The 26200-nt window shown below is 38.6% G+C and overlaps 1 protein-coding gene across 5 annotated transcripts in view; it reads left to right on the forward strand.

Moving 5' to 3' along the window:
* The window catches only part of LOC114103948 (cyclic AMP-dependent transcription factor ATF-7), a 101870-nt gene that overhangs the window by 66018 nt on the left and 9652 nt on the right, over positions 1-26200 (forward strand). For 4 of the 5 annotated variants that reach the window (XR_011707078.1, XM_071609803.1, XM_027949832.2 and 1 more), the window contains exons 3-11: positions 1862-1958; positions 6704-6822; positions 11463-11600; positions 14636-14793; positions 16112-16211; positions 16817-16930; positions 17526-17678; positions 21197-21394; positions 22877-22985. Coding sequence is in view for 4 of the 5 variants with exons in the window: in XM_071609803.1 (XP_071465904.1) it covers positions 1862-1958; positions 6704-6822; positions 11463-11600; positions 14636-14793; positions 16112-16211; positions 16817-16930; positions 17526-17678; positions 21197-21394; positions 22877-22985 (1186 nt within the window). In the remaining variant the exon portion in view is untranslated. Of the gene's footprint in view, positions 1-1861; positions 1959-6703; positions 6823-11462; positions 11601-14635; positions 14794-16111; positions 16212-16816; positions 16931-17525; positions 17679-21196; positions 21395-22876; positions 22986-26200 lie in introns of those variants that run through there. The other variant, XM_071609804.1, reaches the window with a different exon arrangement.

A 26200-nucleotide genomic window follows, 5' to 3' on the forward strand; every position in this document is an offset into this window, starting at 1 on the left:
ATATTTTTGAAAAAGATTCCTGAAATTACCAGTATCAACAAATCTGTTTAATCCACTACCTTTTGTCTCCCCTTAAAAGGATGTTTTTGATGGGTTTTTTTATGTTGTTGTTTTTCTCCCCTTGTAGACAATTCTGCTTATTTCCTTTTATCAAATACAAAGCAATCACAGACCCTGTATAGTAACTTGTTTAACCTACATATATATCCCTGGTTAACAGACTGTCACCTATCCTTCCACTCCTACCATCCCTTAGGGAAAATCTGTAACTGAAAAAGTTGGTGTATGGGGTTTACCAATAATAGAGAAAACTATAGTTCTTGATGAAATTTTCCTATATTTTGTTCATTTTTGTCTTAGATCCATCAGAAACCACTAAGGTAGTTTTCTTTTGACTGACTTCTTGGATCTTCACTTTTAATTGAAAATTCCCTGTGCCCTTTAGGCCACATCTGCCTTGCTTGGAAAGAATGTGGATCTTAACCTGGCTTTAGAAGTGAATTTGGAAAAAAGCTACTTTGGGGTAAAATAAAGGAGCTGAAACAGTTTAGTGTTGTTTTCTGGATGGGGGTGGGAACTAGAATGGGACCAACTCCTGTGTATTTGTTTTGCAGATGAGTTGTGGAAAGGAGGGTTGAAAGTGTGGTGTTTTGTGGGGGGTCTATATCTCTATATCTATATATATATGAAAGAGAAAGGTGGATTAAGCCATCAATCACTATTTTTAGAAACAAAAAGACAAATAGAATCATGTTTCAGAGCCTCCCTGTTGAAGAAGCTGTGGAAAGCTGCAGCATCCTGGCAGTTACTGTGTTGTAGGCATGTTTTAATGAAGGAACATGACCAGTAGCCACAAAGGGACGTTTGAGAGTACTGTTCTTTTGAATTACTGCTGTTCATCTGTTCCTTTCACCTCCTCCTTTTAAAGAGGTAGAAGTATAAATTATTGTCCAGTAACCCTGTCTTACTTAGTCATAAACTGGGGTGGACTTTGTTGCACCTCTTCATTGTTCTTTCATCCACGCCCCTGAACAAATAAAATCTCTGTGCCTTCTCCTTTTCTCTTCCCTCATCCTGCCTACAGGCTCCTCCCTACCCTTAATTTTTTTTCCCTTACATTTTTATTCTTCCATTATACAGCTAGCAGCATTGTACCAGCCCCTTTATGGCTGATGGAGCCCAGGCAGGCTGCCCGATGAGGGGAGACAACATTTGGCCAATGGGGCTGTGTATGCCATTATTGCTGGCCATTGGGCCTCTGTCCTCTATAGCTCCGTCCTGGCTCATTAAAACCCTGAGCCAAATAGCCACGCAGGCGCCTGCTGCAGCACTGTGGGGGCCAGGAAGTTAAATGATTCTCCTAATCCTGCATAATTTATCTCCCTGTTAGTCCCCTCATAAAATAGTCCAATTCAGCTCCACCATGGAGAGCTTTGTTCTGAAATGTCCTATTTTTGTGATGACCAAGTGCCCAGCCTTTCCCTTCTTCTCTCTTTATTATTATTAATAAAAATTGTTTTCCCCTTGTTCACTGCAAGTTTGTCTTACTGGTTTTTTTCATTTGGAGCCTCCTCCTGGACCCCACTCCACCAACAATCTGTCCATTTCTATCATTTGGACCTGATATTATAGAGCAGTTGGTGCTATGGTCTTTTCCCTTTCCTCTCTTCCCTGCCTCCCGGCACCTTTTTTCTCCATCTCTTCTCCTTTTCCATCACTTCCAATATTTTCTCTCTTCCATTCTCTCTTTCTAGGGACCAATCTCTTTGCAGCATGTTGGTTTAGGATATTTTAAAAGGTCATTGAATTGGTGGAGTTTTTTGTTTGTTTGTTTCACATCTCTATTTCCGTTTCATTTCAGAGATTTACAAATGAGGACCACCTGGCAGTTCATAAACACAAGCATGAGATGACATTGAAATTTGGCCCAGCCCGAACTGACTCAGTCATCATCGCAGGTATTTGCTGCCCCAAAAGCCACAAGCCTTGCTATCACCAGACAGTTAAGATTAATACCAGGGACCAGATGTACTGGGAGCTGTTCTCCCCTTCTCCAATCAAGATCCCTTATGTGATCTGCATTTAATCAGGAAAAAGGAACACTAAAAGCTCCCAAATTTCTATTATGCTTTCCACTGTTTTTAATAATGAGATTGTGTTCTGTGGTTTTTGAGAATAAATGTATTGAGGCTTTGTCCTAGCTTTTTTCAATCTATTCTCTCCTTGCTTTCTATTTATTAAGCCTTTAGAAGATTTACAGACAAGAGATGGCTTTGACATTTCCCCCTACCCACAGTGAAGGGGTAGAAAAAAGGCAAAAAAGCCCACTTAGGCTGGCTGTTTCTCTTCCACTGGGTGTCAGTTTTCTTCCAGCAGGCTGATTATCAGTTCGTAAATTCAACTTCCCTTGTGAACCCAGACACTGTTGAGGGCACATTTCCAGAACCCAAACAAGACATTTAGTCAGTGGGACTTTTCCAAGCCAATTTGGGTGACCTGGAACCTTTCACCAGTTGTTTTAGATGTTGTCTTGCTTCCATGCGACATTCTCAAGGGAGCACTCTTTGTAACCACTCTCAAATCTTACAGTAGTTCTTTTGTACCGTTTGCAGCTAGACAGACATACAAAAACCAAAGTGGACTTTTTCTTTGGATACCAAGAAAGGTTCTGATTTAACCCAAGCTAATATTTAATCAATAGTGTATTTAGTTGGAGATTATCACATCAATTAATAAATCAATTAAAGCACAATTTCTCTTAAGTATTATTAGCCAAAATGCTATCCTAGACATGGAGAAGGACAGAACCTCTTATAAATCCCATATTCCATATTAATTCAGCAAATATTTATTGAATATCTACTGAGTGCACCAGGTATTTTTCCAGGAGCTTATAGATTCATAATCCCTGAGAAAAGGATATGAATAGAAACAGTGTCATCAGTAATTCTTAAAACCTGAAGATCTTAGGGAAGAGTGGATAGGATGTTATCTCTGTAGGTAAAACATACTTAATTAAAGCAGGACATATATACATGAAAAACATATACTATTTTCACAAAAAAATACAAGTGAACAATACAAACAACATGAATACTGAGAGAATTAACATTAAGTGGAATCCAAATCATAGCATTCCTGTTCTTCCTGCCACTGTCCTCATTATATTTAGATTCCTCTAAACTCTCCTAGCTGGCCTCTTTGACTAGTCTATCTACCATACTACTGAAAAGTCAGTCTTTCTTAAATTCTACTCTTATGGTCAAAATCTGTCATTATTTTATGTTAACCCATTTTTGTCTCATTGTCCCAGATACCATAGTTGCCCTTTGTCCTACTTGCCTATATGAACAATATGTTCTCATTTCTTTTTTTGTTTGTTTGTTTGTTTGGTACTAGGAATTGAGCCCAGAAGTGCTTAACTACTGAGCCATATCTCAGCCCTTTTTATTTTTCTTTTTGAGACAGGGTTTCGCTAAGTTGCTCAGTGCTTCACTCAGTTGCTGAGACTGGCTTTGAACTTTCAATCCTCTTTCGGTGCTGGGATTACAGGCATGTACCACCACACCCACCTGTATTCTCATTCTTAATAATAAAGGATAGGGGCTGGGGTTATGGCTCTGGTAGAGCACTTGCCTAGCATGTGTGCGGCACTGGATTCGATTCTCAGCACCACCTAAATAAATAAATAAAGGCATTGTGTCCATCTATAACTAAAACTATTTTAAAAAAAAAAAAAAAAAAAAAGGATATATAAGCTCTAGATTATGATTTCTAACCTACCTTAATGCATTGGTTTCAATTTACTTGAAATATTTGCAGAATTGGAAAGATGGGACTTAATGGGTTAAAACTGTTTATACCTGGGATTTCAGCTGTCCATAACTTAGCCCTCTGTTATTCACCCAACTTTCTATAGAATTTATTTATTACAAAATGATTATCTGGGGCTGGGGTTATGGCTCAGAGGTAGAGCGCTTGCCTCACACGTTCAAGTCCCTGGGTTCGATTCTCAGCACCACCTATAAATAAATAAAATAAAGTTATTGTGTCCAACTACAACTACAAAAAATAAATATTAAAAAAAGTAATTATTTTAATTAGACATACCTTCTCCTCATCCATAATCATGGTAACCATACTCTGCCTTTCTCTGGGCCTTTACCTACACTACTCTCCTTAGCCTCCAGATATGGTGAGTAAATAGTGCTTTGAATGCTGAGAGACAACTTGGACAAATGCAAGAGCACATGGGAGATTATTCTCTAAGGCCTGGCTCAAATCCTACTTCTTTAAATTTTTTTCTAACAACTTTATGTGTTATTATGTCATTAATGTGTCTGTATTTAATTTCTGTGACAATTTTATTCCTCAGTATACATAGCACTGATTTTGTACACTGCCATGCTATCACAGTGTGATGCTATCCATGAATATTCATTTTATTTTTTCAACTAGAAAACTTTCTCTTAGTTCTCTAGGATAAGACCCAGGTCTTATATTTGGTCTATACTCCCATCCCTCCCCCAGTTTATACCCAAGTGTATGCACTGAAGCACCAAAACACAAAAGACAATATTCAGTAAATACTTATTTATATTTTAGGAATCATCAGGGCAGGCTAAAGGTTTTCTTACATGTTTTTAGTCCATTTGTTCAGGAACCACATCCCCTGAAGGTTAGAGGCCACCTGGAAAGTGAGGAATTAGGTTTAACATAAAAGAACCTTTAAAATAAAAATTATAAATGACTATGAACAGCAGGGGGTGGGAAAAGTTTGTGAGCCTCAGATCACAAGTCCAGAGTTCCTCTTCTGTCATCACCAGGCCCTTAGCTGCCCCTTCTGAACACTTGAGTTATAATTTCGTAATTTTGTTATGTGCCCTTTCTGAAGCATTCTAAGTATAAAAGATGATACTACCTCTACTTGCTCTGGGGTGGAAGGAAATTGTTAGCCAACCAAAGCTGCAGGAGAACCTTTTAAAACTATTTTGGGAGGTAGTGGTAACTTTTCTAAACACACTGATTCAGAAGAGCTTTTCTAAGTTTAAAAATAAAAAATGTTGTTTCCATGGAAAATCCTGTGGGATTATTTCTAAGTGATCCTGCTAGAATGGTCAATTTTGACCCCAGGTCTCATTGTTTAAAATATAATTTAAACAATTGTCCTGTTTATCATTCAGTCTAGTTTTTTGGGCATAGGAGATTAATCACTGAGGGGACTAGCATTGTAGCAAGTAAAACCATTGTAGAGTTTTGAGATCAAGGAATAGGATCATTTCTTTTCCAGAGAAGCAGGGTAAGGAGAGGGAAGCTCAAATCTGAAATTCAAGTTGCTTGAAAAGTTCCCCTGGATTACCAAGACCTCTCCCTAAGAGCAGAGGCATTCTGTTAAGGAAAAGATTTGCATTGCCCCTTTGGGGATATTTTGGCCGGCAAGTCTAAATCCAAATATCCTGGTTTCCGGAATTTGCTCTGGGCCCTGGTCTCTGTGAAATGAGCCCTATTGTTTGCAATTTCCTTTTCTAGCTCATGGTATTGCTCTCTTGCTCCCCAGTGCCTAGATTTGCCTGGAACGCCTTCAGAAGGTAACAGATCCATAACTTGGTAACCACTGAAAGACTAGGCACCATTCCTTTTTCTTCGTTTTAAATTTTTATTATTATTATTTTTGGTACTGGGGATAGAATCTAGGAGTGTTTCACCTCTGAGCTACATCCCCAGTCCTTTTATTTGTGTTGGTGGGCGGGTACTAGGAATTGAACCAAGGGGCATGCTACCACTGAGCTATACCCCAACCCTTTTCATTTTTGAGACAGGCTCTCATTAACTTGCCCAGGCTGGCCTTGAATATGCAATCCTCCTGATTCAACCTCCTAAATCCCTGGAATTACAGTCTTGTGCCACCATGCCTGGCTCCAGCCCTTTTTTTTTTTTTTTTTCCATTTTGAGACAGGGCCTAAGTTGTCCACGCTGGTTCTGGACTTGCAATTCTCCTTCCTCAACCTCCTGAGTAGCTAGGATTACAGTTGTTTACTACCACATCTTTCATTATTTCTTTTTTGGTAGCTTTAGCAGGCAAGCTCAACCATATGATCCTCAGTTTTTTTCTTCATCAGATTTTTATATAAATTTGCTTATACCTACTTAATTCAGCACTGGCAGGGAAGCTGGATATAGTGAGCACATGTCTGTGTGTAGTCCAAGCTACTCAGGAGGCTGAAGTGGGAAAATCACTTGAATTCATGAGTTCCAGACCAGCCTGGGCAACATAGTGAAAGGTATCCCATCTCAAATACAAACAAACAGGCCTAGCAGAGGTAAGTTTAAAAAGAAAACACTGCTTAACTGTACCTACTTTTCGAAGCTAGAGATTTCACAAAACTTCACCTGTGTTGGTTGTTTTGTTTTGTTGTAAAAGATGCAAAAAAGAAAAAAGAAAAAGAAAAAGCAGACTGAAAGGTGGGTACATGGATAATCAACCACAAAACATTGTCCTGTGTTCCCCCTGCTGGTCTTGAGGCAATACAACACAGACACCCTCTGGTGGCCTAGCACCAGTCTTCACCTATTAGAGCTCTATAAAAGCAAATTTGCCATAAAACAAACTCCCTGTCTCCAAACAGAATAAAAACATATTTTCTATGTACTCTCAAGTTTTAATTTTAGGTCAAAAGTAAGTTTCTTTTTTTCATGTTTACAGATCAAACTCCTACTCCAACTAGATTCCTGAAGAACTGTGAGGAGGTGGGACTCTTCAATGAACTAGCTAGCTCCTTTGAACATGAATTCAAGAAAGCTGCAGATGAGGATGAGAAAAAGGCAAGAGGCGGGACTTGTGAAAAAAATAAATAACTGCTCATGTTCCAGTTTAGTCTGTTATTGTATCTTGGGATAATATGCTTAATTGGTTAAAGCACAAAATCATGGGGTTGGTTCTATAGAACCAAATAATACTCACCAGTCCTAGTCTTCCATCCAGGACTTTAGATAGAGTTCAGATGGTGGATCAGCACAGTTCTGTCTTCATCAAAAATCAATCTTCCTACCCATCCAGTGGAGTATAACTTCAGTTATATATTTTTTTAAAAATATTTATTATTTGGGCTGGGGATATAGGTCAGTTGGTAGAGTGCTTGCCTTACATGCACATAGCCCTAGGTTCAATCCCCAGCATCACCAAAACAACAACAACAACAAAAAATTTATTTTGACTATGTTGATGTTAAAAGACTATCAATTGGCCAAGCACAGTGGCATATTCCTATAATTTTAGATGCTTGGGAGGCTGAGACAGGAGGATCACAAGTTTGAGGCCAGCCTTTGCAACTTAGCAAGACCCTGTCTCAAAATAAAAAGGATTGATTGTGTATGCCCATGGGTTTTTTCCCAGCACCAAAAAAATAATTAGATAGATAGATAAAATTAAAAAGGGATAGTATGAATTTCTCAAATTTTGTTAAATGTTTTTATTGTAAATCCCACTTTTTTCTAAACTGAGTAGACTTCTCTTCTGGGCCATTCTTACTCAGTCATCTAATCAATAAACATATTGAATTTTATTTTTTATTTCTGTATACGTGGTTCTTGCCTTCAAATAGCTTTCTAGTACCATTTAGGGCATTAAAATTAAAGAAGGATGTTCTTCTTAAATTTTTTTTTTTAAATTATAGATGAACACACAGTATCTTTATTTATTTTAAGTGGTACTGAGGATCAAACCCAGTGCCTCACATGTGAGGCAAGTGCTTTATCACTGAGCTACAGCCCCAGCCCCACGAAGGATGTTCTTAATGTCTTTTTAAGGAGATCAGCCAGGATAGTGAAAGAATTAGAAGTTATGTCACTTTAGAAACATTTAAAGAAATTAAGAAAGTTTTGCTTGAAAAAGAGATTTAGTACAAATAAAATTGTTGTCTTGAAATACTTGAAGAACTTTTATGTAAAAAAGGAATTAAATTTATTCTTTGTGGCCCAGGAATAGAAGCAGGATCACTGGGTGGATGCTATCACACAATATATACAGATGTATAGAGCAGTTAGTGGAAAATGCTGCAGTAAGGATTAAAAATGTTGGAATTCCTTCTAATCCTGAGGTTCTGTGATTCTGGTTTTAAACTTTTTATACTCCAGATTCATGAGGACCCCTTAGTTTGGAATGCCAGAGGAATATGTCAAAGAAGCAGAGTCAAAGAAATATAGTTCCCATGAAATAAGGAGTTTGGGGAAAAAAAGAAAAATGGAAAGGTCAAAGTTTACTTTAGAATTCAGGGGTTTTAGTCACTGCTTAAAATCAGGTCTGGCTGGGCACAGTGGCTCACACCTGTAATTTCAGGATTAGGAGCCCGAGGCAGGAGGATTACAAGTTTGAGACCAACCTCAGCAACATAATGAGGCCCTAAGCAACTTAGTGAGACTCTGTCTCAAAATAAAAAATAAAAAAAGCTGGGGACGTAGCTCAGTGGTAATGTCCCTTGGTATGATACTCAGCACCAAAATAAATAAATTAATTAAAATAAAAAGGGCTGGGATGTGGCTTAGCTGTTAAGCACCCTTGGGTTCACTTCTTATTACCAAAAAATAAATAAATAAGTAACATAAAATCAGGTTTGTATTGCAAAATAATTCAGAAGAGATGCCAATATCTGTGTCCCCAAACATATTTATTAACACATGAACCTCATAATTGCATGGTTTAGAGAGGCATGGAATCAAATCAGAATATAGAAAACACAGAATGTAAGAAAAATTTTCAATGAAACTCTTTCTAAGAGGAGGACAGCAGGTAAATGAAGATAGCTATACCTGATTTTTCCATCCAGCTTAAATTGTAAAAATTCTAGATAAAGTGTTTTTATCACCAGAGATATCTCAAAAGTTTCACAGCTTTCTATGAGCTTCATTTCATGCTGTCTCCCTCTAACTTAAAAAAAAAAAAAAAAAAGGCATGGAAAAATAATGGCATATATATGTAGCTCTTCTTTCAAATGGGAGAACTAGCCACAGTCTTCTGAAACCTTTACTTTAGAGACCCAGGTCTCTCATCTCTCTGCTACCTCAACTTATGTGATATAATTTACAGCATCCCTACGTCATCTCCCCTGCCATTTTCCCCTTCTCTCAAAACAAAGTAAGTAGTCAGATTATTTCTACCAGGATATAAGAAATTTTTATACCAAGTTCTTAATAGGAAAATTCAAGAAAAATGGCTTCCCTTAAAAAACTGCAAGTCTTTCCCACTGTCATTTCAGCTTGGTTGACACTTCTGGGAGGCCAGTTCATAGTTGGAATATTTCCTCGATGGACATCCCTTGATATTTCTTTTTTTTTTTTCTTAATATTTATTTTTTAGTTGTAGTAGGACACAATCAATACCTTTATGTTATTTATTTATTTTTATGTGGTGCTGAGGATCAAACCCAGGGCCTCACACTTGCTAGGCGAGTGCTCTACCCCTGAGCCATAACCCCAGCCCCTCCCTTAATATTTCTACCTGTCTGTCCAAGGTGGTCTTTACCTACCCTTGATGAAAAACACATGATCTCCAGGAGTGTTTAATGAGCCTGAAACTTTCTTGAACCACAGCTTTTTTTTAAACCAATGGTTTAAAATCCCACCAAGCTCTGACTTCATTGTTCTGAAAATTAGACAAATTGGACCTGATATCTTAGCAATATAGAAAGAATGAGGCAGAAATGAAACCATTTTTTCTGTTCCTCAGCCTCAATCAGACTGGGGAGAAAGAACCATTACTACCTTCTTTAATGTAGTAGATACAGATTATTTTTAGTTTATTCAGCTAACTACCTAGAAGACTTCTAGGGACTAAGGTACAAGGTAAGACAGAAACAAGCTTCTGTTTCACCAAGAAGTGCAGGATATGAATGGAACAAAAAAAAAAAATCCACTTTGTCATGAAACTGAACTGAAATCAGCCCTCTTTTTGTGGTACAGTGTCAGAGTCTGTACCATTTATCTCAAATAGTTTACTATTCCCTGCAGAGCCACTTAAAGCTCCAGAGTTCTGTGAGGTGATCACACTACTGCCAGGAAAGCACTCTACTTTCTCAATTTTTCATTCCTGTTCCTAAAAACAATTTCTAATTTGTTTCACTGATCAGATGATCAGACTCTCCTTTCTTTTTTTTTTGGTCGGGGGCTGGTACCAGAGGTTGAACTCAGGAGCACTCAACCACTGAGCCACATCCCCAGCCCTATATTATATTTTATTTAGAGACAGGGTCTTATTGAGTTGCTTGGTGCCTCGCCATTGCTGAGGCTGGCTTTAAACTCGGCAGTCCTCCTGCCTCAGCCCCCCGAGTTGCTGGGATTATAGGCATGTACCACCATACCCAGCCTCTCCTTTCTTTTTTACCCCAAAACCATTATCTTTCTGAAACTTTTAGCCTTCTGCTCCAGATTTTGGAGTGAGATCACTATCAAGCATGGTGAGTTCCCCAGAAAGCATTTCCTGTCTTGTTTGTAGTATGTTAATATCCATTTTGTCTTCATTTGCCTGTTTTTTTGTACCAGGGATTGAACTCAGGGATGCTTAACCACCAAGTCACATCCCCAGCCCCCGCTTTTTTTTTTTTTTTTTTTTTTTTTTTTTGTAGTTTTAGACAGAATGCCTTTATTTTTTATGTGGTGCTAAGGATAAACCCAGTACCTCACACATGCTAGGCAAGCACTCTGCCCACTGAGCTACAGCCCCAGCCCCCCAGCCCTTTTTTATATTTTATTAGAGAAAGGGTCTTGCTGAGTTGCTTAGGGCCTCACTATGTTGCTTAGGCTGGCTTTGAACTCAGGATCCTCCTGCCTAAGCCTCCCAAGTCACTGGGATTATAGGCATGTGCCACTGTGCCCGGCGTCTTAATTTGTTTTTGATAATTGGGTAACCTAGTCATTCTGGTTGGCACAGAGGGTATTCACAGCTTTTTTTTTTTTTTTAGTTGTAGATGAACACAATACATTTATCATTTATCTTTATGTGGTGCTGAGGATCGAACCCAGGGCCTCACACATGCCAGGCAAGTGCTCTACCACTAAGCCACAACCCTAGCCCCAGTATTCATAGCTTTTTAATGGCCAACAGAGTTGGTTGGGAATAGGCAGGCACTTGATTCAGGAAATCATTTTACTTTCCTGAAAAAGATTATAATCATAACATTTACATGGATTTAAATGATATCTTTTAATTTATTTTCCGGTCTTTGTAAGTATTGGCTTACCATCAGTCTTATCTTCATTTTAGAGTTAGGAAAATAGAATCTCTGAGAAGATAAAATGATTTAACCAATTATACATAAAGCATAGGACCCATACTTGAACTTGCAGTTCAGTGTTTTGACCAAGGACTGAACTTCTTAGAAGCATATGCTCTCATCTTGTAACTGGAAAGATATAGATTCAACCTAAAGGGATTCATGAAATTGAACTCTATTCATTCTCTTTCATCACAGGGTGCTGCTGGGCCCCTTGACATGTCTCTGCCTTCCACACCAGATGTCAAAATCAAAGAAGAAGAGCCAGTAGAGGTAGACTCATCCCCACCAGAAAGTCCTGCCTCTAGCTCCTGTTCCCCACCCCTGAAGGAGAAGGTAAAATTCTCTATTAGGAGTCATCCCAAATATTAATTGATAGATTAAGTTTTTTTTTCTAGTTGTTGATGGACCTTTATTTAATTTATTTATATGTGGTGCTGAGAATCGAACCCAGTGCCTCTGACATGCTAGGAAAGCACCCTACCACTGAGCTACAAACCCAGCCCAGACAGATTAAGTTTTTTTTTGTTTTTTGTTTTTAAAGAGAGAGAGAGAAATTTTTATAATATTTGTTTTTTAGTTTTCGGTGGATACAACATCTTTATTTTTTATTTTTATGTGGTGCTGAGGATCTAACCCAGCGCCCTGCGCATGCCAGGTGAGCGCGTTACCACTTGAGCCACATCACCAGCCCAAGATTAAGTTTTGATTCACAAATAATGTAAGATATAGGAAGGATGGCTGGATGCAATGGGTTGATTCTATTTAAAGGAATATTAATTATTTAGAAAATTTATATAAATTTTGCCTATTCTCTTGCACAGAAATTCCATTACTAAGTAGGAGAGAAGTTAATACCTGCCTGACAAAAGAAATATGTAAGACTGCTCATAGTAATTTTATTCATAAGAGCCAAAAAAGCTAGAAACATTCTGAATATCCATCAACCAAAGGATAAATAAATTGTGGGAGTCTAGAAGGTGTAACTCAGTGATAGAGTACTTGCTTAGCATGTGTAAGGTCTTGGGTTCAGTTCTAGCACCATCAATCAATAGTGTTATATTTCTAAAATGGAATACTACATAGCAAAGAAAAAAGAATGAATTGGGCTGGGCTGGGCATGGTGGTGCATGCCTGTAATCCTAGCAACTTGGGAGGCTGAGGCAGGAGGATCACGAGTTCAAAGCCAGCCTTTTAGTAAGACCCTGTCTCTAAATAAAATATTAAAAGGGCTGGGGATATGATTCCATGATTAAGTGCCCTTGGGTTCAACTCCTGGTACAAAAAAAAAAAAACTAGGCTATAGCTATAGTTCAGTGGTAGAGTGCTTGCCTAGCATGTGTGAGGCTCTTAGTTTGATCTCCAGCACCACAAAAGAAGAATAAAGAACTAATGATCATACAGCAGTATGTATAAATCTCAAAACATATTGAACAACAACAAAAGAATCAGACACAAAAGTATATAATTTGATTCCATTCACATAAGGTGCCAGAAGGGGCAAAAGTATTTGATGATAGAACCAGAATAGTGTGTACTAAACCGGTGTGATAGTGCACATTCCTTAGTCCCAGCTACTCAGAATGCTAAGATGAGAAGATCACTTGAGCCCAGGAGTTCGAGACCAGCCTGGGAAACATAGCAAGACCCTGTCTTAACAAAACAACAACAAAAGATAGTGCATATCTCTCATGAAGGAAAGACATGGATTGGGAAGAGACAAGAGAACCTTCTGGGTGTTAGAAACGGTCTCTATTCTGATTTTATATATGTAAAAAGTAATTTTATTATAATAACTTTAGATGAATGCACTTTATGTTTATAATATACTTTAATGAATAAATGAAAAAGAAAAGTCACATCCAGGTGCAGTGACTCAGGAGGATGAGGCAGGAGCATCGCAGGTTTGAAGCCAGTCTGAGCAATTTAGTGAGGCCTAAGCAACTTAACAAGACCCTGTCTCAGTCGCAAAATAAAAAATAAAAAGATCTGGAGATGTGGCTCAGTGGTTAAGTGTCCCTGGGTTTAATCCCTGGTACCTAAATAATACTCCCATAGGGAAATAAATCAAAGGGAGTATCCACTAGGTTTCTATTATGTTTTTTATTATCTTGATACTTTTTATGAAGTTTTTTATAAACTTACTGAAGATAGTATATGTACAGAAAAGTACATAAATAATAAGTATATAGCTGACTGAATTTTCACAAAGCAAATTGCTCACACCCAAATTTAAAAAAAAAAACAACATATATTATTTAGAACCTCAAAAGCCCCTCTATGTCTCCTCCTCATCCATACTGCACTACCATTGGTTAACTTTAATATCTACTGTTGGTAAACTGTCTGTACCTCATCTTACTCTCCTCCAAATTTAGTTTGGTAACTTCTCAAAATTACCTTCTCTCTAATATCACAGGCATCCTACCCGCTCCCCTTTCATAAGCAACCAAGTACTATAAACTGTCTGGAGATGCTTTCAAGGCCAATATGGCCACCAGCAGCCTAAGATCCTAGCAAGTTAACAATGAGAATCAGTATTTTTATTGCAGTATGATCATTGTTTAAGCATTTTGGGTTTTTTGTTTATTTGTTTGTTTTTGTGGTGCTGGGGATTGAACCCAGGGCCTTATGCATGTGAGGCAAGCACTCTACCAACTGAGCTATATCCCCAACCCAGCATTTTGGGGTTTTTTTGTTTGTTTGGTTGGGTTATTTTGATTTTTGTTTTTTTGATACAGAGGATTGAACCCAGGAGAGCTTACTACTCAGCGAAGTCCCCAGCTCTCTTTTTATTTTTTATTTTAAGACAGGTTCTCAATAATTTGCTGAGGCTCTCATTAAGTTGCTGAGATTGGTCTCAAACTTGTGATCCTCCTGCCTCAGCCTCTTGAGTCACTGGGATTACAGGCATGGGCCACCACACCCAGCTCCACAGCCCTTTTTTGTAAGGGTTCTAAAGGAGAAAATGAGTTGCCCTATTACCAGTGAATCTGCCTTTCCCCCTTGGAGGTCAGAAGATGCTTGAAAATCAAGCTTAGAATGAAAATATCTGAATTATGAAAAGTTGTAACAATCCCTTGAATTTATATGGTATTATAGTGCATCTACAAAAATTCCAAGCGACTTTCCAATTATCAATTATTTAACCATTATCCCTGAGAGGGAGATGGCTAAGGGATCTTAACTTAGCATTCCTACCGAATGGGTGAATGAGGTATGAGTGTATGATCATGATGGAATCAGATCATGATTTATATAAGTGACTGTAGTGCTCTTTCCAATAAATTTGTACTAGATTTTACCGATTATGCATTTCCCTATATGCAGCCCTTAAAGCCTTTTGTGATATGTTGGTCTCTTCTCCCCAGGAAGTTGCCCCAAAGCCTGTTGTGATCTCTACCCCTACGCCCACCATCGTCCGTCCTGGTTCCTTGCCTCTCCACTTAGGCTATGATCCACTTCATCCAACCCTTCCTTCCCCAACCTCAGTCATCACACAGGCTCCACCATCCAACAGGCAAATGGGGTAAGTAGAGAGCAGGGAGAAACAGTGAAGCCTGAATCTTTACACTCTATGAAATTCTACAATAGGAAGTATTTTTGAAATCTAAGAAAAAGGAGTAACTAAGATTATTTCTCAAATTTTAGGGCTGGGGAAGTAGCGCAATAGTAGAGTGGCTTGTCTATCATGTATGGGTTCCTGGTTTTGATCTCTAACACCACAAAAGTAAGATTTTAAAATAAATCTTTCTTACTATACTTTGTATACAACCAGAGATATGAAAAATTGTGCTCTATATGTGTAATATGAATTGTAATGCATTCTGTTTTCATATATAACATTAAAATTTTTAAAATGAAAAAAAGAAAGAAAGAAGTCTTTCTCCCATAAATAGAATCTCCTTTACCCTTTTTAATAGACAAGCAAGTATTTATTTGGAGGTTTCATACTTCTTTAATCTTAAAAAAAAAAAAAAAAAAAGAATCCATAAAACTTTAGAAAGTTTATCTTAGTGGTGGAGGCCAGATAACAAGGTATATTTAGTTCTCAGCCTCACACCTATAAAGTAAATGAAAGGTTGAAACCCATCAAGTCATCTTCCTTGAGTCTAGTGGTCCTCTCAATCCCATTTAGGGTCTTTGGTCTTTCCTATCCCTAATTGTGTTTGTCTAATTCTCTTTATTCCTTGCATGGCCCAGACGATTTTTCTGATGGGATGACCCATTAAGGACCCATGGGTTAAGAGGGTGTTGTCAGGATTAAGCTTATTTAAAGATTATTCTTCTCTGGACTCACTAGGAAAAATTAAAGACAGCTTCTTTTGGGGGCAGGGGAGCAAAACATGGAAAGAAAAAAGGGAAATTTATTCAAATTTGACCATTAAATGACATAATTCATCTTTGCAAATTGACAACTTTAATCCAACTCCCTCTTGCCTAAGGCAAGACAGAACTTATTTATGTCATTGGTAGGGATGTTAATTTAATTGTTCTAAAGCCTTAATGGGATTAGCTTTCTACCATTGAGTTTGTTTAATTTTTAAGATACAAGGATTTCACTGGGCTGAGGGTATAACTCTGTGATAGAGCATGTGCCAGGCCCCTGGGTTCCATTTCTAGCCCACAAAAAGAAAAAAGGAAAAAAAAAACAACTTGGTCATTTTCTCCATCTGTAAGGTTATTAGCATCCCTGCTTTTCCCCATTTTGAGAGGGTGTCTAGATTTTGAAATTCTGCTCTGCCCCTTCCCTAACTAGAAAAGAATCGAAACTCTGCTCATTATTGGAGGAAGATCCATAGGCAAAAGATCTATATTGTGAGCATTTCACTTCATGTCTCTTGAAGGTCTCCCACTGGCTCCCTTCCTCTTGTCATGCATCTTGCTAATGGACAGACCATGCCTGTGCTGCCGGGACCTCCAGTTCAGATGCCTTCTGTTATATCGGTGAGCTCTATAGTTGAGTCATCCAACCTTACCAACACACTAATCCCTCCTTTCCACCTGAATAGTCATAATCACAGAGGGGCCCCAGGGAAATACCGCCTCTGGTCTGTATTTGTTGAGCATGGCAGGCTGCCCAAACTCTTCACTAACCACTGCCAGTCAAGCACTGTGAAATGCTAGACAGAGCCTCATCTGGACAACTGGCTCCTGGTTTTAGGATTGATCTTGCCAGTCCACTGATTGTTGATTTCACTTGGCACATTCCATCTCCCAAATTGCCTACTGTTTTCCTGAAGATATAGCCCCAGGCCAGGGTTATAGCTCAGTGGTAGATCTCTTTCTAGTGCATGTAAGGTCCTAGAATCGATCCCACACACAAAAGGGGGAAAAAAAAAAAAGGTATAGCCCCACCCAGCCTTTCTCACAAAAATTGCCCCAACACTGAAGGATTAAATTCCCTCAAGCTATTCCTACATGCTCTATGGGCAGGTCACTTAGAACAGACCCTAAAATGCCAATCTCAAAATCACCTCTTTTTAGGAAAACCAATGGCATTGCCTCCTTCTATGGTTTTTTGTTTTGTTTTGGTTCTTGTCTTGATACAGCTGGCCAGACCTGTGTCCATGGTGCCCAACATTCCTGGTATCCCTGGCCCACCAGTTAATAGCAGTGGCTCCATTTCTCCCTCTGGCCATCCTGTACCATCAGAAGCCAAAATGGTGAGTACATACCAGCCTTGGTAATATTGGCCCTCTGAAAGGAGTAGTATCAGTTAGGTTTTTCAAGTGAGCTGAGTAAAGGAACCTTCTGGGGCTTACAAAGCTAAGGACACCCTGCTGTGGGATTTGGAAAAGAAAAGACCCTGATTCATGACTCTCATCTACTCTCCCCACCGTTGTAGCCTGGTACATAGACCATGGCAGTGAAAAGAGGCAGCACAGATTGTTTGGAATGGAACACTTGCCGTTTTAGTTACAGGGTGACAGATGGAGGGTGGGTGAGTGGGCAGGGGAGCTGGCCAAGAGGTGAATAGCTGCATAACCAGCATCTGGCCAGGTTCCATGAGAGAGCTTTCATCTGGACTCTATTGCTTCAACAACCTCCAGCCCCCAACTGTGCCCAGGATGACAGCCAGGGAACAGAGTAGGCATTTTAAGGATCCAGGTGCACATTTTCTCTCCCTGTCATTTTCTTTTAATTTTTCTGGTAAGGGAAAGTTGGAATAGAATTTTTAACTATAATTTAAGCCCATGTTTTTCATCTTTGATAGAATCTCACCCTTGACAACCTCTCTTTCCTTACCTTTACCCATAGAGACTAAAAGCCACCCTAACCCACCAAGTCTCCTCAATCAATGGTGGTTGTGGAATGGTGGTAGGTACTGCCAGTACCATGGTAACCTCCCGTCCAGAGCAGAGCCAGATTCTCATCCAGCATCCTGATGCCCCATCCCCAGCCCAGCCACAGGTCAGTTGGGCCTTTGGATTGGGGGGAACCACCTGTATTACATTTACTCTTGATATCACATCTATTTTTCAAGGAACAACCAACTAGAGAAGAATGGATTTCAGCTTTCTGGACATCTTCCTGCTACTTTTGTTTTTGTTGACAATTTGACTGCAGCAAAACACACCATTCTTCCTGGGCAAGTGGCACACGCTTATAATTCCAGATCTAAGGATTACCAAGTTTGAGGCCAGCCTCAGCAACTTAGCGAGAACCAGTCTCAAAAAGGGGGCTGGGGATATAGCTCAGTTGGTAGAGTGCTTACCTTGCATGCACAAGGCCTTGGGTTTAATCCTCAGCAGCACAAAAATAAATAAATAAACAAACAAACAAATAAATAAATAGGACTGGGAATGTAGTTAATTGGTAGCGCATCCTTAGGTTCAGTCCTTAATACTACAAAAAAAAAAAAAAAAAAAAACCCACACCATTCTTTACCCACCTTTGTGTTAGGAGTATGTGCAGACTGAATACTGCAGAGCTGTTGTAAAGGAGGACTCTGTTTTTTCATATGTGAATGGTTTAATGTATCTGCATTCCAAAATCATCTGAAATGTGACAGAACCTTCACCCCAAGCCACATTAGGTTATTCACTATTACAGGAGTCTCCTCTAATATATTTCCCACCTATTAAAGCTTACCAAAAAACAAAATGACTAGCCAGGCATAGTGGTACACACCTGTTAATCTCAGGTTAATCTAATCTTGGGAGGCTGAGGCTGAAGGATTGCGTTTGAGGTCAGCCTGTGCAATTTAGCAAAACCCCTGTCTCCTTTTTTTGGTGGGAGGCAGGGGTGGTACTGAGGATTGGGTGCTCTACCACTAAGTTACACTCCTGAGTCCTTTTTTTATTTTGATCACTAAGTTGCCTAGACTGGCCTTGAACTTGCAATCCTCCTACCTCAGCCTCCAGGGTTACTGGTATGCAAAATGCTGTTTCAACAAAACCTGAAAAGGGCTTCAAAGGGGTAGGATATAGCTCAGTGATAAGGCACCCCTGGGTTCAATCCCCAGAAAACACACACCAAAAAAAAAAAAAAAAACTTACTGGATTAGGTGTTTATAACAAAAAACATGTAATAATAATATATGAATATAATGTGATGTTTCAGGAGTATGATAGCTCAGTAGAAAATAAATAAATAAGAAAACACACACACAAAAAAAATACCTTCTTATTACCAAGTCAGTCTTTTTTTTTTTATCACAGACAAATAAAAATTCTTAAAAAAATCCAGAGAGGTCCCTTTTTTAAAAATGCCTGATTCAGAGGTATGTTTTAAAAAGATTCTTTGAAAACTGATTAGTCCTCAGTTTTCATAATTGTGTGAACTGGACAGGTGACAGTGACCTGAGATTGGTTTCTAGAGTTAACAGCCATTGCCCAGTCCCTCTTTTCCCGATGTCACCACCTGCTTCATTGGTTACCACCACATGTCCAAACATTTCATGGCCATATGCTGCCTTAAAGCTTGGCCGCCAACACAAGCTTTCATTTGAATTTTCTTGTTGGAAGCTAAACCTGCCCACCCTTCTGTACTCTTCCATCCTAAAAAGCCAGCTAGTCCTGGAGATGCTAAAGCAGTAGCTCCCTGCCAGAGCTGTGCTGCTTTCCCTCCCAAGGAAAGGACATACCTTCCTTTCTAATTACTTTTTCCTTCCTTTCTTGGCCTGTCCTTTCATATCCATCCTTTGCATGAGTTTCTTAGTTGCCTATGAGAAAAGAGGAACTTAGCCTTCCCTTTCCCCCATCCTCCTTAAAAAGCACATATTGATAAGTGCTCTGATGAGCTCAAGACAAAGAAAAATTTGAAATTCTCAAGAGAATTTTTGTAAATTTCTTGAAGACAGGTCTTCCCTTAATACAGTGACCAAGGCCTGTAATTCATTAAATGTCTTTGAAATTTTCTCTTCACTTTTTTCTTTAAGAGAATATTAGCCAGGCATGGTAACACACACCTATAATCCCAGTGACTCAGGAATCTGATGCAGGAGGATTACAAATTCAAGGCCACCACCAGCAATTTAGCAAGACCCTAAGCAACTTAGTGAGACCCTGTCTCAAAATTACAAAAACAAAAAGTGCTGGGGATGTGATTCAGTGGTTAAGTGTCCTGGGTTCAATCCCTGGTACCAAAAAAAAAAAAAAGAGGGAGAGATAGTATTAGTCTGAACAATGAAATCATCTCTTAATTTCCTATCTTAATGGAGACCATAATTCAAAAGGTCATGGAGTGGAGTACAAGATTCTGTGTTTTGTAATCTCATTCTTGTCTTCATGAAACTGATAGGATTTCTGGGATTATAGAAATAGTTGCTACTAGCAGCATATCCAAGACAAATCTACCTTGGGCTTGTTTTATAGCATATAGTTTCTTTTCTACAGATGACTGACCTTTCTATATTTGTTTACTTTTAGCTGCTATTAGGAAATTGATTTGGCTTCTCTTATGTGTACCAGCTAACAGAAAGAGAAGATGATCCATAAGTGCCTTAGAGATAATACACTTCAGCCTGAAGTTTAAAAAACAAAAGACAGTCCTATATCATTTCATAAAGAAATTAAACGTTTCTTAAAAGCAAACAAAAGGTGTAGCTTGCTGAGGGTGATTAATTACTGATTATAAATTTTTTAAAAATACTAATTCATGTCTCCCTATGAAAGCCCGTATCTTACTCATAGTGAGATGAACAGAAGCATTTTCTTTCTCCTTTCCTGAAACCTGTTAGAGCATACAATTTTTTTGTACATATTGCTTGTCCAAATCAATGATTCTCAAAATTGTATTTCCATCTCCCTAAAAGTTGCCAGGCAGAGTGGTACATATCTGTAATCCCAGCCACTTGAGGCAGGAGGATCTCAAGTTTGAAGCCAGTCTTAGCAATTTAGCAAGGCACTAAGCAACTTATTGAGACCTTGTCTCAAAATAAATAATAAAAAGGACTGGGGATATAGCTGTGTTAAAGTGCCTTTGGGTTTAAACCTCTGAAGAAAAAAAGGATACCCTATTGTTGCCAGGGGCAGTGACTCACACCTATAATCCCAACAGCTCAGGAGGCTGAGGCAGGAGGATTGTGAGTTCAAAGCCAGCCTTTTACAATTTAGCAAGAGAAACCCTGCCTTAAAAAGTGAAAAGGATTGGGGATGTGGCTCAGTGATTGAGCGCCCCTGGTACCAAAAAAGAAAAAGAAACAAAATATGATCCTAGTTTCATTTTCTGTCTCAAAAATAATTGGTTTTTCAACTGAACTGTGGTTTGTCTGAGTATAATACTAAGAGGACTAGAAGGAAATGGGAAGCAGAATAAGGAAATAATTACTATAAAAGAGCAGCAAAGGAACATAGTGACAAGACTTGCTGAGGTTACCAGGTTGGTACATATCTTTACCAGAACTTACTACTCTACCTAATATCAGGTTTGATTTGGAAAGGATTGATGTTCCCATCAAGTAACTCCTCTTCCTTCTTGGGCAACAGGTCTCTCCAGCCCAGCCTACTCCTAGTACTGGGGGGCGGCGGCGGCGCACAGTAGATGAAGATCCAGACGAACGGCGGCAACGTTTTCTGGAGCGCAACCGGGCTGCAGCCTCCCGCTGCCGCCAGAAGCGGAAGCTGTGGGTGTCTTCCCTAGAGAAAAAGGCAGAAGAACTCACTTCTCAGAACATTCAGCTGAGTGTGAGTGGCACCAAACAATTATTGGATCAGATAAAAGTGGGACAATATAACAGATGATGGTAATTCTTTAATTAGGAGAGATCCAGAAATTGTACCAGGAAGAATGCAGAAAAAGATCTCTTAATAGTCAGTATTGAGATCTCTTCCCTAATTGGGAAAGACTTACCATCTACCCCCGAATCTGCTACTAGAACCAGTAGTTCATAGACCCATTAGGGTGGAGAAAATTAAACACTCCAGCATGTTTTTTTTTAATCATTACTAAAATCTGATTGGGGTCATAGAACACCCAATGGGAAATGTTTTTGCCCCAGTAAATGTAGCTTAATGAAAGAAAAAAAGAAACCACATAAGCACAAATAGAACAATTATATCCATTCTCTTGAATGTTATTTTCCCTTTTTCTGATTATTAAAACATTTAATTGCAAAGATAATATGAATAATTTTCTATTCTCTCTCTCTCAAACACACACACACACACACACAATGAAAACAAGGTCCCTTTTTTTTTTTGAAGAGAGAGAATTTTTTAATATTTGTTTTTCAGTTTTCAGTGGACACAACATCTTTAATTTATTTTATTTGGTGCTGAGGATCAAACCCAGCGCCCCACCCATGCCAGGCAAGGGCATTACCGCTTGAGCGCTTGAGCCACATCCCCAGCCCCAACAAGGTCCCTTTTTTTTTTTTTTTTTTTTTTTTAAAGAGAGAGAGAGATATTTATTTTTTAGTTTTTGGCGGACACAACATCTTTGTATGTGGTGCTGAGGATCGAACCCGGGCCGCACGCATGCCAGGCGAGCGCGCTACCACTTGAGCCACATCCCCAGCCCAACAAGGTCCCTTTTTAATTTACCTTTCCCGGTCCCATTCTCTTCCCTGAAAATAAATTTGATATGTACCTTTCAGAGATAATCATATTTCTAAATATTTTTTCATTTATAGTTTTTGTATGGGAGTTGGGGGGAATGTGAGTTGATTCAAACATAAATAGGTTAACAGTATCTCCTAGAAACCTAGCCATGATAGCCTCGTTCTTTTAAATACCTAGCTATATATTAGTACATTCTGTAGTATGGTTATATTATATGGTATGAATTTTGATATTGTTCATTTTTATAAGAAGAATAATGCTACAGTGAACATTGCAAGCACTTTAGTAAATAGTCCTGTTAAACAGACTCCTAGATGTACCCTTTTTTAGTCAAAGAATATATATATATTATTAATTTCAGCATAATCATATTAATCTCAAATAGAAGTAATTTTTTCTATTATGAATCTCTACTTTTAATTCTAGGCAACTATAGTCGTTGAATTCCTGGCCCTGGCTATTTTAAATCTTGCTGGATCAGGAGTCTTATCCAAATTGGGGAGGAAAATCCAAGCAGATTCTATCCACAGTCTAGGGATAACCATTGGGAATCCAAGAATGGAGGATGAATTTTCTTGATACTTTTTTTCTTCCCTACCCTCTCAGAATGAAGTCACATTACTACGCAATGAAGTGGCTCAGTTGAAACAGCTACTATTAGCTCATAAAGACTGCCCAGTAACTGCACTACAGAAAAAGACTCAAGGCTATTTAGGTGAGTAGCTCACAACAAAACAAAATCAGCCAGTCATAAGCTACATGTATTGAGTGTCTTTATAGTTTATAACTCCATTCTGAATGTGCTAGAAACTCTCAGACTGATGAGTGAGGGACTCTATGGACAGCCAGTCTAACCAAAAAACAGGTTTTGACAACAATATAGAGTTATCCTAATAATTCACAATAGTTGATATTTATTGGACATCTTTGTTTTTTTGTACGGGATTGAACCCACGGGCACTTAACCACTGAGTCACATCCCCGCCCTTTTTTATATTTTATTAAAGATAGGGTCTTGCTGAGTTGCTCAGGGCCTCACTAAGTTGCTGAGCCTGGGTTTGAACTCAAAATCCTCCTGCCTCAGCCTCCCAAATCCCTGGGATTATAGGCATGTGCCACCATGCCTGACTATTTTTTGTTTTTTTAAGGTATGGGGACTTGAACCCAGGACTTCACCCATGTTAGGCAAGCACTCTACCACTGAACACAGCCCTTTTTTTCTTTTCTCTCTTTTAATTTATGAGAAGGGTCTAAGTTGCCAAAGCTGGCCTTGAATTTGTGATTTTCCTGCCTCAGCTTCCCAAGTAGCTGGGATTGCAGAGCCACCATGCCTGGCTGGATGCCTATTTTGTTTATGAACTGTACCATCTTCCCAATACTCTCATTAAATAGATATTACCTCTATTTATAGGCGAGAAAACTGTACTCAGAATAGATCAATTACCTGAAGTTATACAGCTAGTAAAGTAGTAAAAACAAGATTTACATCCAGATATTTCTTATTCTAAAGACACTAGAGACTTCCAGAAAAAAGAAATAGCAGAAGATACTTTAAGATTAAATCATTGTGATTTGGGGGTATATTTTATTTTTCTTATTATAGGCCAGTGTTGGTTTCTATTTATAATCTTATGATTATACATAAAATAGTGCTAGAAAGATAGCCATAGAGTTGTTCTGAGCATAAACACAATTCTGAAGTTAATATTATTGTGAATAATTTGCTTGTGGATAGTAAAAGCTAACAAATGCTCATTTTCATTTCAAATTAGATAAATTTATAGAAATGTTGGCTATATATGTTGATATATTGAATTATTTTTTCAAAACCATCCTTATCATTTCAAGATATATTCTCATAGAAAAAGAGTAACCACATCACCAATTGTAAACATCTCTATTTAAATTTTAATATGTGCTTCAGGGTATGTTCATTTATTAAGCAGCTATTGATTGAGTGCCTGTTCTGTACCAGGCACTGTTTTACATGCTGGGAATATAATAGAAAATCAAATAGATTAGATTAAATCCCTGCCCTTGAGGAGCTTATATTTAGTAGGTGAGACAGATAATAAATAAGATAAATAGGCAAAATGTATAGTTTGTTAGATAGTAGTAAATGCTAGAAGAAAAAGTAAAAAAGGAAAGGGTGATGGGAAATGCTGGTAGCAAGATTAAAATTTTAGATGAAGTGGCTTTTGAATAAAGACCTAAAGGAAATGAGGGACCTGGCTGTGCATTTTTGTGGAAGAAAAGTACTGTAGAGGGTTGGGGCTGTAGCTCAGTGGTTGAGTGCTTGCCTAGCATGCGTGAGGCACAGGTTCAATTCTTAGCACTATAAATGAATGAATGAATGAAACATAAGGGGTGCAATGGCAGAAGTAGGCAGTCTACCTAAGGTTACAATAATATGAACAAGAGATGATGGAGTCTTGACCAGGGTGGTAATAATCAAAGTGGAGAACAGAGATTGAATTCAGAATATATTTTGTATTTAGAGTGACAGGTTTTGATGACAGGCTACATGCAGAGATATATATGAAAAAAAGAAGAATCAATGGGCTTGGGATATATCTCAGTTGGTAGAGTGCTTGCCTTGTCTGCTCCAAGGCCCTTGGTTCAATCCCCAGCTCCAAAAAAAAAAAAAAGAATCAAAAATTGCACCAAAGTTTGTGGCTCGAGTGACTGCAAGAGTGAAGTTGTCACTGGGCATGGTGGTGCACACCTATAATCCCACCATTCAGGAGGCTGAGACAGGAGGATCACAAGTTTAAAGCCAGCCACAACAATTTAGAGAGACTCTTTCTCAAAATAAAAAATTAAAAAGGACTGAGGATATAACTCAGTGGTTAAACACCCTTGGATTCAATCCCTGGTACCCACCCACCCTGCTCAAAAAAAAAAAAAAAAAAAAAAAGTTGTCATTTTACTTAAGATGGAGAAAAGTCTGGGAGGTATATCAGCAGATCAGTTTTGAACAAACTGAGGTTAACAAGCATATTAAGCTTGGCGATGTCAGGCAAGCAGTTGGTTATATGGGTCTGCAGTTCAGAGAAAAGGCTAAAGATACCCTTTAGGAGTCAGTAGCATATAGTTAGTTTTGAAATCCAGGAACCTGGATGAAGTTCCTAGCTAGAAAAAGAGAAGTTATTCCAAGACTCAACCCTGAGGTTCTTCAACATTCAGAGGTCAAAGAGACGAGAAGGAACCCGCGTGAAACTGAGAAGCTGCAGCCAGGAAGTTAGCTGAGTAGCTAAATGTGGTGGTCTATAAATCAAGATAAGAAAGCATTTCAAGAAATTTAGTGATGGGCTGTGGATGTGGCTCAAGCGGTAGCGCACTCGCCTGGCATGCGTGAGGCCCAGGTTCAATCCTCAGCACCACATACAAACAAAGATGTTGTGTCCGCCGAAAACTAAAAATAAATAAATAAATAAATAAATAAGTAAGTAAGTTTAGTGATCAACTATTTCAAATCCTGTTGATGAGCTAAGGAGACCAGAACTGAACATTTTTCAGTATGTGGCCTATAGGTAGAAGTTTCTATTCATTTCCTGCAAACACTCTGACAGGTAGACAATCCATTAAACTACTTATTTGTTACAGCAAAGCCGTTTAGTTCCTGTGTGTGGTATTAACATTATGGTATGTACTTGACACAAACAGATAAGATACTTTCCCTACCTCTCTGACTCATATAGAGTCATCATAAACCCATGAAAGAGGTAAGAACAGGTATCCCACTCAAGGAGCCCCAAACTTCCTGAAGGTAACAAAGGAGGCCTCACAGAGGCCTGAAAAATGACTTAGGCCATTTATCAAGAGATCAAAAATATAACCACCTTTTGGAAGTTGGTCCTAATTCCCACATATCTGTTTAAGGAGCCATTGAGACTGTCTGATGTTTGATAAAATTCTTTGACCAGTAAG

This window comes from Marmota flaviventris, chromosome 3, assembly GCF_047511675.1.
Source record: "Marmota flaviventris isolate mMarFla1 chromosome 3, mMarFla1.hap1, whole genome shotgun sequence".
NCBI lineage: Eukaryota > Metazoa > Chordata > Mammalia > Rodentia > Sciuridae > Marmota > Marmota flaviventris.